Source organism: Fusarium pseudograminearum, chromosome 3 (assembly GCF_000303195.2).
Source record: "Fusarium pseudograminearum CS3096 chromosome 3, whole genome shotgun sequence".
Lineage (NCBI taxonomy): Eukaryota > Fungi > Ascomycota > Sordariomycetes > Hypocreales > Nectriaceae > Fusarium > Fusarium pseudograminearum.
In genome coordinates, this window is record NC_031953.1 from 1,718,009 (window position 1) to 1,735,390 (window position 17,382).

Genomic DNA, 17,382 nt, shown 5'->3' on the forward strand with positions numbered 1-17,382 from the left:
TTGGGGGAGTCCACCCACTGCGGATCATTCTCCGGCCCGCCTTGACCAATACCCCACCTGAACAGGATTTGTGGTAGCAAAAAAATGACCGATATCGTCGGTCAGTGAGGAAAATTTTTCCAAAAGGTTACACATTCTGGTACAAGTCAAATTTTAGACTGAGTGTAAAGACACTCAATTATTCCCTTCTTCAACCTCTCCACGACCGCGACGTGACACGATATTCAACATGTGTGGTGTTTCGGGTATTTTGGTCAGTCTCGAGTCCTGCTCTTTCTATTGCCCCTCCCCCGCGCTCAGTGAGACCCTTGCCCGTGCTCGGACTTGGGACGGACGTGCTACCAAAAGAGCAAACAAAAAAAGTGTGATACATCGCATGTAAATAAATGCTGACTGTCTATACAGCTGGGTGACCAGGAAGCCACTTCTGCCGCTATCGATTTGCACGAATCTTTGTATTACCTCCAACATGTTAGTCACCGATCAGAAACACAATCGAATACCGAATCTCGAATCTCCCAAGGAACGAATGCTGATACTAGGTATAGCGAGGTCAAGATGCTGCAGGTATCGCTGTTTGCCAGGGAGGAAGAGTCTCCCAGTGCAAGGGCTTGGGAATGGCCAGCAAGGTCTTTTCTGATGGCCGAAGACTTGAGCATCTGCCCGGATACATGGGTATGGATATGGATGGCAACGCGACACACAGATGATACAGAGACTGACTCTCCAAAGGCCTGGGACACGTCCGCTACCCTACCATGGGCACCGCTTCTGCGTATGTGACACTGCAAATACTCTATTTGCACAACTAACCGTTGTCCACAGATCCGAAGCTCAGCCTTTTTACGTCAATGCGCCATTCGGAATCTCAATGAGCGTCAACGGCAACCTCGTCAACACTGAATATCTCCGCAAATTCCTCGACGAAGAAGCCCACCGACATGTCAACTCCGATTCCGACTCGGAGCTCCTGTGCGTAATCGTAGCTAGCAATTATTCGAACCACAGTGACTGATTTGTGCCAATAGTCTCAACATCTTTGCACACGGACTTCAGCAGCTCGGCAAGACTCGCGCCAACTCTGAAGATATCTTCACTGCTCTGAGCGATGTGTACTCCAAGTGCCAGGGCGCTTTTGCCTGCACTGCCATGATCGCTGGTTTCGGTATCCTGGCTTTCCGGTGAGTTGCGCCAATGGCTCAGAGTGTGTCTTGTGTCTAATTGGAAACAGTGACGCCAACGGTATCCGACCCCTTTGCATTGGATCTCGACCCTCCGCTACTCTCTCCGGCACCAAGGATTACATGGTTGCTTCCGAATCTGTTGTCCTCAAGCAGCTCGGCTTCGAGGATATCATCGACATTCTTCCCGGACAGGCCTGCTTTTTACAAAAGGGCTGTGCTCCCAAGTTCCGCCAGATCATCAACGACCGACCCTACACCCCTGATTGCTTCGAGTTCGTTTACGTTGCTCGCCCCGATTCGACCATGGATGGTATCTCCGTCTACCGCAGCCGACAGAACATGGGAGAGAAGCTGGCCAAGAAGATTCGTGCGGTTCTTGGAGATAAGGCAGTTGAAGAGATCGATGCTGGTATGTTGTATCCACACGCCGCCTTACCTGGAACTATACTAATACATTTTCTAGTTATTCCTGTTCCTGAGGTACGACATGCTGCATTATATACTAATCCTCCTTTCCGCGGTAACTAATTCCTCACAGACAAGTAACATTGCCGCTGCTACTCTTGCTGAAAAGCTCGGCAAGCCATATGTGACTGCTCTTATCAAGAACCGATACGTCCAACGAACTTTCATTCTCCCCAACCAAGCTCTCCGAATGAAGAGTGTCCGCCGAAAGCTTTCACCCATCGACTCAGAATTCCGCGGCAAGAACTTGATTATAGTGGATGACAGTGTCGTCCGTGGAAGTAAGCAATACATCGTCTAAGCCACACGCCAATACTGACTTGAGATTAGCTACATCACGACAAATTGTCCAGATGGCTAGGGATGCTGGTGCCGTCAAGGTTATCTTTGTTTCAGCCTCTCCCGAGTGCATGCACCCTCACATTGTAAGTGTGATCAAGTTATTTTGCCTGATAATGATGCTAACAATTCTCAAGTATGGTATCGATCTTGCGGATCCAATTGGTAGGAACTCATGTGACCCGTCGCTCAAACTGCTCTTGCTAACAATCTAAAAGATCTGGTTGCCCATGGTCGAACTACACAGGAAATTGCCGACTATATCGGTGCTGACGAGGTCATCTTCCAGGACCTTGACGGCAAGGACGGATTGAAGGCTGCTTGCATGGAGGCTGCTGAAACCGAAAGCAAGGTTGAGGACTTCGAGGTCGGTGTCTTCTGTGGTCGCTACGTCACAGACGTCCCAGAAGGATATTTCGAACACTTGAGCGACCTCCGAAACGGCAAGCGAAAGGCCAAGGCAGCCTTGACAGAGATCAAGGCCGGCGGTGATGAGGGTGCCAATGTTGTCGTCAGCTCTGGACCTACAAATGGCCCACCTGACTCTGATGAACGCGAAGACATCAGGTGAGTCCTTGTCAGTAATGCTTATTCTTTGCGTATACTGACCAGTCAACAGCCTTCACAACATGGCCAGCGAGCAGATGACAACGTCATAAACGCTGACGACGATACTCTCGGGCAACCGAGTGCAAAAGTGTCGGAACTCAAAAGTCCGGCCAAGAGGGGGTAGCTTCGAGACAGTGGGAGACCTATAAAGCTTGGGTCTGAAAATGCCAATGGCAGGCGGACACGATAGTCCAGCCAGCCATGATGAAAAATAATGTAGCCTTCAGAGTTGTCAGGCGGCCAGAGAATGCATGTTCGGACACAGCACCACGCTACGCTGGCTGGCAACTCGGTGAGGCACCACCGATACTAGAGATGCCGCAAGGCAGAGATCAGAACGAGATATGAAAAGCCAGAATTTATGAGCGTTGCTTGAATTATTGCTGCTATTTCCTTGTGTCAGTCGGTCTTGTCTTGTGCTCCGCTTTCTCGGTCTCGGAGTCGCCCTATCGCCCCAGATGGTGGACTAATACACCGGCTAGGGGACCGATGCTGAGTGGGCTTGAGTTGGATCAACGACGGTCCAAGCGAGAGTGGCCAGAACATGTGTTCTAGCTCAGGGTTCACAGGAAGCCACCGCTCAGTCAAAATCACACCATGGTAAGCATATCCCTTCCAAGTCTCGTAATTTGACCCATCGAATAGATTACGGAGGGGAAACAAGTACGGTGAGCAAGGTGAAAGAATTTGATTATCACGAAGGGTCCATCAAGATAGTCTCTTGGTGGAGTTGCTGAAAAGGTGGGAGGAGCCTCATGAGGAGAAGCCTTGGCCTCTCTCAAAATAAACCCTGACTAGTTCAACAACCTGCCACTTGAGTTAGTTGGAGATGGTTGGAGAGCATGGTTAACTGGATCTCGGTTAGGGCCAGACCGGAGATGCCAAGATGATTTTTAGCATCATGACTAAGTGATAGTAATAGCAATGGTCGGTTCTCATGGTCCATGTTAGTCGATAGGCTAATGTTGCAGTCGGAGTGAAGGAGTCATGTCAAAATCAACACCCTGTAACAGATATTTCCGTGGTAGAAAAATTCCTAGTCAAGGTTGCATGCGGATCATAGCAGAGGTAGTGTGTGCAGTGAAGTGCCATGACGATTCATAAGCTCCGTGGTAGTTAAGGTGGGATGGGATCCATCACGATCTCCAACGCATAGAAGAAAAAAAATATGTATCAGGGTTCCCCTCACGATGGAAGAAAAAAAAACAAGGACGTGGAAGAAGAGAAAAAGAAGAAGAACAAGGCTTCGAAAGACAGCTGATTTCCCAATTGGGCCGTTGTGTCACTTCTGGCTGGACGGTCCCATCAAGACCCATATACGACAAGCTTTCTGCCGACTGTAATGGAAGACCCATGATGCAGGTCCCAAAGGTCCGGCTGCACGATATGTCGTTTCCTTACCCTTTCGGGGAGCGTTGGTATCGGCTTTAGTCGGGGGATTGGGCTAGATGAACGTGGGGCTTGGCCTCTGCTTTGCTACCTATTAGGACTAGAGTTGAGAGAGAGAGAGAAAGAGAGACAAGGGGAGAGGGAAAGGCGAGGCGAGCATAGTAGGTAGGTTGGATTCATCATTGGGGGTATATGCTGCAATCTGATATGGGGGTGACTTATACAATTTACATACGTTGTGCTGTCGCTTCTGATTGGAACCGAGTCATGAGATCTCCTCCAGCACTGTACGCTATACCTTGCTGGGGGCTGTATCGTACTGTGCCTCCCGTCTGCAAGATCCTGGTCCTTCCTACGGGTGCATCTGGCCAGCATCCCTTATTGAACTAACTAGGCTCTGTCTCCAGTTCATCCATAGAATGTTCCATAGCGAGACGAGGCTCGATCTGGATTTGGTCTATTTCTCACCATTGCGTGCTTCGCCATTGCCCTGGTAGGTTGGTTACAAGGGAGATCAGGGAGTAGCAGTAGTAGTAGTAGTTGTTGTTGTTGTTGTTGTTGCTGTTCTCCGATGGACGTCTCAATTAGTACCTACAGTTGTGAGAAACGGTACCTACTGGTTCTCTGGACTAGGCTCATAGAACTAACGTCGAGCACGGAGTAGGTATAGAGAGCGGGAGACTCGCACCTTGTTCCATTCCATTTACCCCTCCATCATCTTTCCTCCCACCTTCCAACTCTACCTGTACTATACCGCACCTGTCTGTACCTTAGCTTTAAGGTACCTGTCTCTACATTCCATCTCCTCCATCCATTACTTTTCTCTTCCGTCACAACCTTTTTTTTTTTATTCATCATCGTCATTGCATACCTACCTACTTTACTACATACTACCAGACTTGTCTGTCTTGCCTCCCCCGCCTCACGCTCGTACATCGTGCACCTTGTTACAAATCTCTTTGTCTCAGTCCATCATGAACCTTCTGTAACGACTCGCTCGCCACATCCAAACCGCTGTCTCGCCCGCCACAAGAGAGCTCGAGCACGACCTGGACCTAGTGAAATCCTAGGGCAAAACACCAGTACCAGACCTGTCAAGCTGCTCTGTCAGCACCCGGCGCATGCCGCCAAGCAACACCAAACCGTGTCACAACTGCCGTCGCCGACGCCTGCGCTGCGACCGCTCATGGCCGACATGCCACAAATGTGCGGTCTCGGGGCAGGAATGCCTCGGGTATGGCAAGGTTTTTGTCTGGACTCAAGGCATTGACTCTCACGGCAATGTCAATCCGCCTCCAGGCCGGAGGCTACCCGACGACAATGACTCTTCCGCATCTACCTCACCCCCGGGTCAGTATCATCAGCCCGGTCAAGGTCACCATCACGACCGCCCGAGACCCCAACCTCAACCCGACTATAGCGACCAGCACCCGCTGGCGCGCTTAGTTCAGCAAGCACAGCAGGCTGCCCAAGAGGCAGAGGAGTTGAAACGACATCAGCAACAGCCGACCCCACGAAATGACGAATCTGCGTCCACGAGCGACGGCAATATGCCTTGGCCTTCTCCGGCTGCACTTACAGATCCGTTGTTCCAGGATCTTGACCGCACATCGCGATTCTACCTAGCGCATTGTATGTCTTGGCTCTAGTCCTTACCTTAATCGATACTAATGCGAGTCCCAGTCTCCGAAAGCGTTTGCAAGGATCTCGTGGTCCGAGACACACCTGAGAGTAATCCATTCCGTGAGCTGATACCCTTGACACGGAAGCACCCGCTTCTTTTTCAAGTTCTTATTGCGACTTCAGCTATCCACTGGTCCAATGTGTTTCGCCGCGTCACCAAGATCCCCACTGGCATCCCCAATCCCGGCGACTACCTCTCTGTGCTGCGCTCAAAGGATCTGGTAACTCACCAAGCTCTCATCGATGCCCTAACGGCCAAGCAAAAGGCTATGAGCCACCTTAGAGAGGTGCTCGATACCCTTGACCCGGCGGGTAGTGAGGTGGCACTGGCTGCTATGCATTTTTTTATCAAGTTTGATTTGATTGATTTGGACAAGTCGGATAACCAGAGCTGGAGGGCCCACCTCGAAGGCGCTACCAGTATTATGGCACTTCTTAACCCGGATAGTAACCCCGACGCTTCTAGTAGAATGTTGCGGGACCGGGTCATTACTGACAGCTTCATGTAAGTGAAATCCGGCTGCCGCGTATAGTGGATACTGACGTTTTTATAGCTACAACATTCTCGGCTCGACGTTGACTTCGGGAGGGCTCGCTGCAAGGGTTGCACGACAAGCTTTTCAGTTTCTACCTGTTATGAAACGGGTGGAACTGACAAGTTATTTGTCCTGCCCTCCAGAGATTCTGAACATAATCCTTTCCGCTTCCGAGCTGTCTCACGAAGTTCCCTGGACTGATCAATCTGTGGGGGCTGCAGACAAGGCACTCGCCTTGATAGACGAAGCTCTTGCTGTCGATATCCCGGCATGGGCAGACTACTTGCGGCAACATAATCTCATCCAGGACCTCAACAGTCGAGTGCGTTTAGCCGCTGCACACCGGTCAGCGGCATGCTTGTACATCCTCCAGGCGCTACCACTAGTTCGGTCGTTGCGGTCTATTGATACCGATTTTCTGCTTCAAGACGTTTTGAGTAATTTAGCTCTGATTGACGAGAACGACCCATACTTCAAAGCCTCCTCGTGGCCAACATTTGTTGCAGGGGCTGAGACACGAGACCCTGAAAGACGCACATGGACCCTGTCCCGGTTGTTGTCAATTTGGCAGATTTGCCCGTGGGGGTACCTGTTCACGGCAATTGAGATGCTCAAGGCAACGTGGGCGATGCAAGATACACGCAGCACCGATAATGTCAACTGGCTACATGATTTACGTGGGATGGGCTTCGAGAACTTGATTGTTTAAAAATGATATGATACTTTGGTTACAGGGTGTTTCTGGTTCCGGACTATATACAATGTGGTGTATTTTTATTTTTTTAGCGTCGGAGCAAAAGTTGAACTCGTGTGTTTTATCCTAGGGTTCAGTTCGGTTGCAAGCTCGGAGTACCAAAGAATTAGCTAATGACTTTAGAGGAACGCCGCGTGTTTTTTGGCCAGCTGTTCACAGTTTACTGCTAAGAGAATAGAGGTGTATGGTGTCGGGATGGTTGTCTTCGCAAATGCCGGTTCTAGACCAGTCGAAATCTCACGATGGCTTCACCGAGTTGAACAAGCTGCTTTTTCTAGGCATGGGGATTTATCAGCAGACCCACCATGTATACTACGTGAACTTTGATGATAATGCTTTTGCAATGCCACTTGACCTATTCTATTCACTTCACGTTTGTCTTGCCATTAATTACCCGCAAGTCTCTCTATCACAAAGAACCCTGTTCGTGATATCCCAAGGGTCCTAGACCGGTTGCTCCACTGGACCAGAAGAACTAGTTAGAGAACATGCGGCTTTGACAAAAGCGGTTTGAGCTTGAAATCTCGGCCGAGACACCTGACCACCTGCTTTTGGCGTCCTGCGAGATTACGCCTAGGGTATCCAAGGGCATCGTGTCAACCCGTAGCTTCCACGAGGTCTGAGCAGAAAGAAGCGAGGTCAACAAAGGGGAAAATGGAATGACTTGTGTAGTACACGTGTAGGACAAATCTGACTTCCGTGTTAGATCAAGGTTACACCGCAGTAAAGCCAAGATTTCTCTTTTCTCCTCAGCGCATACACACAATGGTGATACCCCTCATCTACATAGATACCTGCCTTGTATTATCTGGGTTAGATCTGAGACCGTTGTGTACCTTAACGGTACAAGGGCACGTCGGTCACCAATAGAGACCCGAGGCGCAAAGCAGAAAACGGAATGGCAGAGGGCAAGTGGGTGTGATACCCCAACTGCATTATTCTTTTCCCCTTTGTCTCGGAAGGGGTCGAACCCCTCGCTGACGGGAGAGGAGGAGGAGGAGTCCTTGTTGGTGATGGACGGTCTCGTACATGGCCGCAGGTATGATCTTTCCTTAAAGCTTCAGGATCGACACCGTGGATGGAGATAACATTACGCTCAAGAATCTCATTCGATTAGTCGTAAAGATAAGATGATTAACACTTGTTGATCCGTTGGTTGACAAGGTAGGCAAGTTGCCAACAGTTGTCTGGCGGCCATCAAAGGTTAGATGTGGAGTTCTGAACCAATAGAACAGCCTGGAGCGTCATAGATGTACGTGTATGAGCATACATAACATATGTAATTTGTGTACTCAGAATTATACACCTGTCTGCCAAAGAGTGCTAGTAAGGACGGTACCAAGAGGAAGTAAGGACATAGAGAACATACCTGCAATTACTGGTCATGCTCATTCATGTATGTCCACTTGGCCAGACGTCAGTTCAGTCAGGATGAAGCAGTAGCCATTGCTATATTCTTTCTTTTTCGGTCAACCAGCACTGACAATCGATATGAACGATAGCGTATAAATTGATCCTATGTTGGGAAATGGTCGGCAATAAACAGCTCGTGACACATTGGTATTAGTTCTAGCGAAGTCCGCATGCCGTAACTAGGTACTAAGCATACTCTAATTAGGTACCTACCCGTCATGGTTCCTACAAAATACCTCGAACTATTTCGTTTTTATAAATGTAGACTCATTCGATCTGAAAGGAGATATGAGCTTAACAGTAATTTCGCTTTTAGAGTGCAAGACTGCATCGCCGAATAGAAACCAAGAGCATCGGTACAAAGTCATACAGACATATGATCTGTCAGATGACATTCCCCTCAATACTGACCTACAATTCAAGAATTAAACATCAAGACATTCACTGTAGTGGAGATGAGTGCAAAGTCGGGAGGTGCAGAGGAACGGCCAGGCACAGAATGTTGGTCGATAGCGCACCAACAAGCCATGATTATCATGAATTGAACAGTCTCATAGCGCCACAGTATGGCAGAGGTTCAAAAGGACGGTATAATGACAAAAAGGGATCTCAAATACGGACGGATTGAAAATAGTCAAATTAAGAACGATCCACGCATACCTCGTGAATGATATACGCCAGCCATGCACCTTGGTCATGATGATCGTTAAAATAATACCCGAAACCCAAGCGCCATTCCAAGAACATGGATGAACCATGGCCCAAATTGAAGTAAAGTGAAAGGGAAATGTGAAGGATTGTGCCTGGCCTAGGTACAGGAACCTGTGCAACTTGAAGGTTGCGGTTCCGAGATGGAGAGTGAAACAAAGAAAAGTTCAAGTACCGGGCAAGGTTGAGAAGAGCAGCATCACAATGATGTGATACGCTTAGTTTACCACCGACGGCTGTTCGGATGTTAGCTGGAAATGTTTACAGAGCACCATGTGGCTTACCTATAGGCCGAATCGAGCTTCGTCTGACGACGCTTGGGCTTCAATCCTGACAATGATGATTTCCGCCTCGGGGACTCTTCAGGTGTTTTGGCCTTGGAGTCTCGTCCTAGCAACTCGGCTTCCAAGGAATCCAGACCTGACGATGCAGCCGACACCACCGAAGAGTCTCTCGAGGCTGGTGTTCGAGTGCGACTTCGACTACGGTTACGACCACGGCTTCGGCTGGGGCTACGGCTGCGACTGCGACTGCGACTGCGACCGCGATCTCTTCCTCGATCTCGATCCCGATGGTGCCTGTCTAATCGCCGATGGTCATCGACATTATGGAAATTCGTTGACCGATATTCGGAGCTTTCGCGACGTGGTTTATGTCTCTTGGGCTCGTATGTATCATATGAGCCCGAATAAGCGTCGTGCGATCCTCTGCGCCTCGCATTGGAAGAGCTCCGGGATCTTTGCCTCTTCAATGGTCGTTCAACAGGAGTATCGTCATCTGAGTGACCTCGTTTGGGGTGTTGTTCGATAACCTCCCCACTTTCGGACCTTTCACTCCGAGCACGTTGATTGACCCTTGGCGGGAGCTCAGAGACGGGATCTCCGCTAGGAAGCTTACCATCCCGTACAAACGCGGGGTCGAATTCGACGTCTGACCAATACGGTGTTTCGTGTATCGGTTTGACATATTCCTCGATATTGTCAGCTTGGACGTAGACCGATTCGATGCATTGAGCATCCCATTTTCTAGGAAGAAGCACCTCTTCATTATATTCTGCAGGCAACGGCTTGCCAACTTCATCTGGAGGATGATGGGGTTCTGCCTCTTTGAGAATTGTCTTCTTCTCCCATTCCCACTCGTCTTCGGTAGCCTTCTCGGGCGCTTCTACCGGTACCGGTACCGGTTCTAGCTCAGGTTCAGCTTCAGGCTCTGGTTCTGGTATTGTTTCTAGTTCTGGTTTTGGTTTTGGTTTTGGTTTTGGTTCTTGTCTCTGTGATGAATCAGGTATAATAGGACTTTCAACTTGAGCCTTCTTTATTTCAGGTGTCCCTGAAGGTGTACTTGACTTTTGCTTGGCAGGTGAGATGGATGAGATCTTTTGTTCTTGCTTTTGAGGTGGAGGGGGTTTAGGGAGGTTGGCTGCCTTGGGATCAGGTCGTCTACTGTTCCCGTCTTGTGGTTTCTGTTCTTGTCGAGGGTGTTGGTTCTTCTTCTGTCGATTGTCATGGTTACGATTATGCCGGTCGTTCTTACGTTTATTCCGGTGATCGCGAGAGTGATCAGGAAAGTCTCGACGGCCTCGATTAGGTTGTCCATGCTGGTGAGGCTGTGGAGGTTTGGGGGGCAAAGAAGGCTTCGGAGGTAACGAAGCGGGCAAAGACAATGTTGAGGCAGGACTTTGACGCGGCATAGGAGGTGATCCAGATGTTCGGTTTGGCCATGCTTTAGGGGGCGCTGGAGATGGGATAGGAGGCCTAGGAGGTGGCGGATGTCCATATGTAGGTGGTGCACTGTGAGGGGGGAACGGAGGTGGGTAAGACGGCGGCGGAGCATGATGCCCATATGGTGCTGAAGCAGGCGGAGGGTAAGAAGGATAATGAGGTTGATGAGGTTGATGGGCGTACGGTGCATGATCTTGATGAGGCGGAGGATGTCCGTAAGGGCGTGAGTACGAAGATGGTCCCGGAGGTTGAGGTGGCGGGGGTGAATTATAAGTGCCCGGTGGTCTATGAGGATGCGCCGGTAGACCTGGGGGAGGACCACCATAGGAAGGTGGAGGATACGGGTTAGAATAGCCTGGGGGCGAGTATCCAGGTGCATAACTAGATGCTGGGCTTCCGTAAGGAGGATAATGAGGAGGGTAAGAGGGAGGTCCTCCTGAATATGGCGTAGGCGGAGGTCCATAGTTTGGAGGCGGGCCATATCGAGCAACTCCTGGTGCCGGTGCTGGTACAGGCGCAGGTGCGTATTTGGTTATAATAGGCCCTTTCGACTTCTTTGAACCGCCATGATGATCCCTATTACCGCCATGTCCTGGAGTATTGGAGTTCCTCCAAGCTGCAAGACCACTATCATCGAGTTAAAACCTGCGAGGCACCAAAGTCCACGATGGGATTTGGAGAGAATTGACACTTACGCTGGGGTTTCTCGCGTAGGCTCGGGGCATGCTATAGCCCAATGGCCAGCAGTACCACAGTTATAGCATCGAGCCTCGTCTGGCCGAGGTTGGCCAGGAGCCGTGTTGGGCATGACTGACGAAGTGAAGTGAAGTGAGCTGTGCAAAGAGAAGCTTCAACCCCAACAGGACACTATCCTGGAATAGAACAACAGAGATTGTACAGGTTATACAATATCCTTAGGGTCTATAGAGCTTGCGGGATGCCAAAGAATAGCAATGCAGCAGCGACTTGGTCAGCAGGATGATATGAAGGCTCAAGCGCGGACCACTGGTGAAGCGGAACAAGTTTGAGCAAGCGGACTGAGGCTGGGTCGAGTAACACCGTGATACGTTTCACAGAAGGTGCTTCAGGACGACTAAGAATCGATGCGAAGCGATGATATGGTTGAATAAGGCAGCGATAACGATGCTTTTTGGAGATGCTTCAGCCCAAGCTTGTCAGTAGACAGCGCGCAGTCGCGACATACGAAAGCCCCCTCCCTGAACCTGCTCTGGGGGGTTATCAGAGAGGCTTCATTCAGGGACCATTGAGGGAAGGGGCATGAGATTTGAGTTTGCGACAGGAATCTTGGATTCGAATTGGCGATGAGGCTCAATTCAGACAAATCACCAAGAAGTAGGCGATATTGATGCGATGATAGTCATTGGTTGATGGCAATGCTGAGGTTGTCGCGTGCGCACGGGCCATTTCTCCAGAAAGAAAGAGAAAGAGCAAGCCAAGTCCAAAATGAATTAAACGTTGGCCCATTCCTGACCCTGCATTTGCATACAATTAGCACCTGCAAACTACTAACAATAAGGCATTCAACAATGCTAGAGATAAATCAATTCATTATAAATTAAGTCCAGCGCCAAGTAAGCAAGCTCTACTCACCATATTCACTGTGTATTGGCAAGCTCAATTTGACGCAAACTCCAACATCTTTCAATAAACTTTCCTCCAAAGGCTGTCCCATACCAACACGATATGTGTACACTGTGTATTATCCTCACAATCAATCATATGCCAACACGAAATACCGCTGTCTAATCAGTCCTTTCGTATGCCCGTCGGTCGATCTTGTAGGGAGAATTGGTCTATTCCATAGGCTTAGTGGAGAATATGTATTACGTGCACATATCCAAAAAGAAGAAATCACCCATACGTACAACAAAGTCACAAAAGGACATATTCGATTACCTGAATCCAACGACACTGTTCACCTCACTTAGACAAGAGCTCGTCTCAAGCTCTCCTAAGATGTAGCTAAAGTGTGGGGGAGTTGGCCGGGCCATTTTCCCGCCGTGGCACCGTTATGCAGCAACGACTAAGCAAAGCGCCAAAAACACCACTCAGCTCAAAAAGCAGCAGCAGCATCACCACCACCAAGATGTTGCATATGTAATCACGGCGACGGGCTGACCTCCACAACATCTCTACCGTCATAGCTCTGCCGGCTTTCAAAGATTCGTCGACCCTACATACCCTCGCTCTACTTTCGACCGGCTTCGCCCCGCACCTATGTGAATCGAGCTATCGGGCCCTGATCATGTTAGTACAACCACCGAGCTCTTCTCTAGACATCATCCTCGCCAGGAGCCGAATTCGACGTCGACACCCTTAATGATACCGATCCCTCAGCGCACGCTTCTCGATCCTTACGAATACACTTGAATAGCGACCCTTCCATTTCGCTCACATTAATTCACTCGGCATCTTCCGTATCGACTTCTATATTCCACAATGCCTGGGCTACCTTGTAAGCGCCCTTCCAGATCGAACTGGTCCTGAGGCTGACGTATATCATTCAGCGTCTGTCGATCTCGACGAATGCATTTCGCGCTTATACAACAAGGAGTTGCTGGCCGAGTCAGTCATCGAGGCCGTCTGCGCCAAGACGAAAGAGCTTCTTATGCGCGAGTCCAACGTCGTCCACGTTCGCGCGCCCATTACTGTCGTTGGAGATATCCATGGCCAATTCTTCGACCTCATCGAGATTTTTCGCATCGGCGGCTACTGCCCTGACACCAACTATCTGTTCCTTGGTAACCGCTCACGACCTCGAGACGAACAAAGATGGACATTTACTGACCACTACGGGGCATAACAGGAGACTACGTTGATCGTGGCATGTTCAGTGTCGAAACAATATCGTTGCTTGTATGCTTGAAACTACGATACCCTAATCGCGTGCATCTGATCCGTGGGAACCACGAGTCGCGCGGCGTTACGCAGTCATATGGCTTCTACACCGAGTGTTCGCGCAAATATGGCAATGCCAACGTGTGGCACTACTTTACCGATATGTTTGACTTTTTGACTTTGAGTGTTGTGATCAATGATCAGATCTTCTGCGTCCACGGCGGTAAATATAGTTTGAGTCTAATTCAAAAGGGATGTGCTGATACATTGAATAGGTCTATCGCCCTCTATCCATTCGATCGACCAAATTAAAATTATAGACCGTTTCCGTGAGATTCCTCACGAGGGACCTATGGCTGATCTCGTCTGGTCTGATCCCGATCCTGAGCGCGATGAATTTTCCCTGTCACCCCGCGGCGCGGGGTACACTTTTGGAGCACAGGTGGTCAAAAAGTTTCTGGCTGTCAATAATATGTCGCACATCCTACGCGCTCACCAGCTCTGTCAAGAGGGTTTCCAGGTTCTCTATGATGACCGTCTTAGCACTGTTTGGAGTGCGCCAAACTACTGTTATCGCTGCGGAAATATGGCCAGTGTTCTCGAAGTCAGCGACACTGGTGAACGCTTCTTCAACGTGTTTGCAGCCGCACCAGAGAACGACGTGCACAAGGATCTTCAACCAGGAAACGAAAAGTCTGCCGACGGAAATGCCTTGCCAGACTATTTCTTATAGACGACCAACCCCAATTTATACATACACACACCGCCCTGGAGTGCTTCACTCGGGCTTAACGATATTCACATCAATATGATACCATGTCTTCAAAAGCAGACATTTACGAATCGGGCCTGAGCAATGGAGTTGCATAGCATAGAACTTGATGTATATAGGCATTTTTATTCTCCTGCAGTATCGAAGCTCTAGATTTAGCCACAGGTACCGTCCTGTCGTCGACAAGCAGGCGACAGGAAACAGAGCAAGGCCTTTCTCCAACCGAATTGGGGGTTTCTTTTGAGTTTATGTGAAGTTTTGTGTGTGTGTGTGTGTATGTTCCTCTCCAAATGTTCAGGTATCTCATTATCTCATGACTTGTGATATGTATTTTTGAGTTATGTCGTCGGTCCGTGCTATCAAGGCGCCGGTATCTACCAGTCCTTGGCGATATCGAAACTCCACTCAAACTCGAGATGCTTCTTCTTATCGTCGTCAACGAAGCTAGAGATGGCGTTGTAGTGGCCACGAGCGAGCATGCCGCTGGGAGCCTCCTCCTCCTGGACTAGAGTTTTATCAGTACTTGGGTTCTGGCTAGCAGTTCGGGTGCGAAACTTACACTTCTTGATATAAGTGGGCTGCTTGTCGGTGCTGGGAGCGTAGCTGCCAATCATCTCGGAGTCCTTGGAGACGCGGATACCCTTTCGCTTGACAACCTGAACGTAGTGAAGACCGCTGAGAATCTCGTGCTGAACCTTAAACTTGGCGCTCATGGTGAACTTGGCACCCTCCTTGATGTTGAAGGGCTTGTCCTTGAGAGTGGTCTCGCTTCCAGGGGTAGAGAGATCGATGGTGACGGGAGGACGGCCGGGGGAGTCCATGGTCAAGGAGAGGATGATGCAGACTCGGGGGTCGTTGGGGTCAGAGATGTCGGTACCACCTCCGAGACCAAGGGACTCCTTGTATCGCTGGAGAGACTCATCGCCGGCGTCTGTAAGAGATTAGTTAGCATATATTGCAACCGTGGTAGTCGGGCCGGCAAGGCGGTAAGCATGGAAGTGTATGAGATGGGGAAAGCTTCAGTCTACATTTACATAGCAGACACCGCCGTCGCATAGCTAGAGCTTCAGGAACTCTGCAACCGTAGCTCTAGCGTGTAGCTTTAAGCAAAAAGAAGCCTATCAGACATCCCATGTTACGTTGGCATGGAATGCCATGGCTTGGTGGTATATATTGCGCATATCGCGAAGCTTGAAGGAGAATACACGTACCCATCTGCTGGTACTCAGCCAGACTCTGCTTGGGCTGGGAGAGCTTGTAGCCCTGAGTCTCCTCGGGCATGGTATCATCGTCGTGGGAAGCCATAGTGGGCGAGCGGGGCGAAGCTGTTAGTGAAGAAGAGGCGGGGTGAAGGTAGAAGCTGAGGGTGATGCTATCGAGAAGCTACCTAACCAAGCAAATGTTAGGTAAGTAGGCTGGAGTTGAGTAGGAAGAAGGAAGAAAAGGAGGAGAGGAAAAGAAGGAAGCTTACTCGTTGAACCGAGCCAAGGCAAAGTAGAGGTGAGGTTGGGTCAGGGCGGGCTTAGAAGTGGAGGGGTTTGATTCCGAGTTAGGGGATTGGATTGTTGCGGTGACGGATGGACGACCCAGGTAATCGATGAGGGGCTTCCCGTTCCCGCAGGGCGGTGTTGCAAGACCAGGCAAGTCTGTTACCGTACTGCTACTGCTATTGCTCTAGCCTTGGCCCTGGGCTGGGTCGGGCTGGGTTTGGGTTTGCTACAGTGGGGAACTAGGTCCTTGAGGAGAGGCTTCGATTGGGTCAGGATGAGGAATCGAGACGGGCGACGCCAATGATCGTTATTTTGTCGATTATCAGATATAGAGATTTTGTGCAGTAGTTGCTGTTGGGCGTTGGGCGTTCTTCAGGGGTCCAAAGTGAGACGGGAATCTGAGACTTATTTTTGGCTGGTTAATTACCTTTATGGCGGTTTTGTCTTGTCTTGAATTGTTTGAAAGGTGAAAGAGTGGGGATGAATTTGGGGTCCTTTTTATACCATTTCGGCTGCATTTATTCACTGAGGAGAAGAGTCGGTGATGGCCCTTGCTGGCTTCGTTACCATCTTAGTATCAGACCAAGAACGTACGGTATGGTGAATGTTGTTGTTGGGTGGATTTACTGGTGTCTGATGTGTGACGACAAGGGGTGAGAACGAATACTGTGTAGTTCTAGGGTAACCGTCGCTTTTTAGACAACGTTTCACGGGTTGCGACGTGTAAAGGGCTCGCTTAGGTGACAGCTCAGATACCAATTTCGTGAATGTTGGAAGAATACATATGTTGTTTTTATTCGAATTCAAAGACTGGACTGTAAGGAGTTATGATCTGAACACTTGTGTTGGTGGTGAATAGACATAACCTTCACGCCACAGCTCTACGCGTAAACACGGTCGACAAATCTGAGACCTGGCTAATAGCAAATGATAGCATGCAACACATATCACAAACTTCCCAGGGAGTTCCTTGTAAGAACCATCCGTTATCTGCCAACCATACATATTATTACTGTATACGCGAATCAAGGGTTCAGTGCAAGCCAGGGAGCATCAGGAGTCGAACTGATTGAATGCTAATAGCTCTGTTCTGTCCATCACAGTTCTTGAAGGCTTTCAGCTTTTGGTGGTGTGTCAACTACAAGGCGATTAGCTGGACAGACACGCTACTATGCAACAATACAACACTTGTTGACGCGCAACAATGACATGGTGCGGCGCCATTCGTCAATGTCGCAGTCATGTCTGTGAGTAGCCAATCCGTCGCGAAATGGAGTAAACAAGTGAGATCGTAAGCGTCGCATTCTGTCATTGTCTCTGCTCAGACCACATCTGTCAAGCCCGATCCATGTCATGTCTCTCTCCGTTGCTTGCTGTGCGTCGCTTCGTATAATCATGGCGCCGCACCCGCACAATCTGAGATAACAGACAGCCAGCCCGAACCCATGCGCATTTCCCCG

At 49.6% G+C, this 17,382-nt stretch overlaps 5 protein-coding genes across 5 annotated transcripts, besides 3 other annotated features; 3 read left to right on the forward strand and 2 right to left on the reverse strand.

Moving 5' to 3' along the window:
* Window positions 1–229: 229 nt before the first annotated feature.
* Window positions 230–2,647, forward strand: FPSE_07214 (uncharacterized protein; the record flags this gene model as incomplete). Its single annotated transcript, XM_009260332.1, has 13 exons — window positions 230–253; window positions 406–471; window positions 549–675; window positions 733–775; window positions 826–972; window positions 1,029–1,181; window positions 1,232–1,593; window positions 1,648–1,664; window positions 1,723–1,930; window positions 1,980–2,074; window positions 2,126–2,153; window positions 2,207–2,555; window positions 2,608–2,647. The coding sequence occupies 13 exons, from the start codon at window positions 230–232 to the stop codon at window positions 2,645–2,647; spliced, it is 1,659 nt and encodes a 552-aa protein (XP_009258607.1).
* A 1,447-nt stretch (window positions 2,648–4,094) lies between these two features.
* Window positions 4,095–4,133: a repeat region.
* A 392-nt stretch (window positions 4,134–4,525) lies between these two features.
* Window positions 4,526–4,552: a microsatellite.
* Window positions 4,553–5,107: 555 nt separating this feature from the next.
* FPSE_07213 (uncharacterized protein) lies at window positions 5,108–6,914 on the forward strand (the record flags this gene model as incomplete). Its single annotated transcript, XM_009260331.1, has 3 exons — window positions 5,108–5,618; window positions 5,670–6,174; window positions 6,224–6,914. 3 exons carry the CDS (start codon window positions 5,108–5,110, stop codon window positions 6,912–6,914), a joined length of 1,707 nt encoding a protein of 568 aa, XP_009258606.1.
* A 2,413-nt stretch (window positions 6,915–9,327) lies between these two features.
* Window positions 9,328–11,282, reverse strand: FPSE_07212 (uncharacterized protein; the record flags this gene model as incomplete). Its single annotated transcript, XM_009260330.1, has 3 exons — window positions 9,328–9,331; window positions 9,365–10,572; window positions 10,614–11,282. 3 exons carry the CDS (start codon window positions 11,280–11,282, stop codon window positions 9,328–9,330), a joined length of 1,881 nt encoding a protein of 626 aa, XP_009258605.1.
* Window positions 10,289–10,354: a repeat region.
* A 1,979-nt stretch (window positions 11,283–13,261) lies between the features above and the next one.
* Window positions 13,262–14,393, forward strand: FPSE_07211 (uncharacterized protein; the record flags this gene model as incomplete). The annotated part of the gene is made up of 4 exons (XM_009260329.1): window positions 13,262–13,277; window positions 13,330–13,563; window positions 13,629–13,883; window positions 13,936–14,393. 4 exons carry the CDS (start codon window positions 13,262–13,264, stop codon window positions 14,391–14,393), a joined length of 963 nt encoding a protein of 320 aa, XP_009258604.1.
* Window positions 14,394–14,806: 413 nt separating this feature from the next.
* FPSE_07210 (uncharacterized protein) lies at window positions 14,807–15,737 on the reverse strand (the record flags this gene model as incomplete). Its single annotated transcript, XM_009260328.1, has 3 exons — window positions 14,807–14,937; window positions 14,992–15,363; window positions 15,644–15,737. 3 exons carry the CDS (start codon window positions 15,735–15,737, stop codon window positions 14,807–14,809), a joined length of 597 nt encoding a protein of 198 aa, XP_009258603.1.
* Window positions 15,738–17,382: the final 1,645 nt, after the last annotated feature.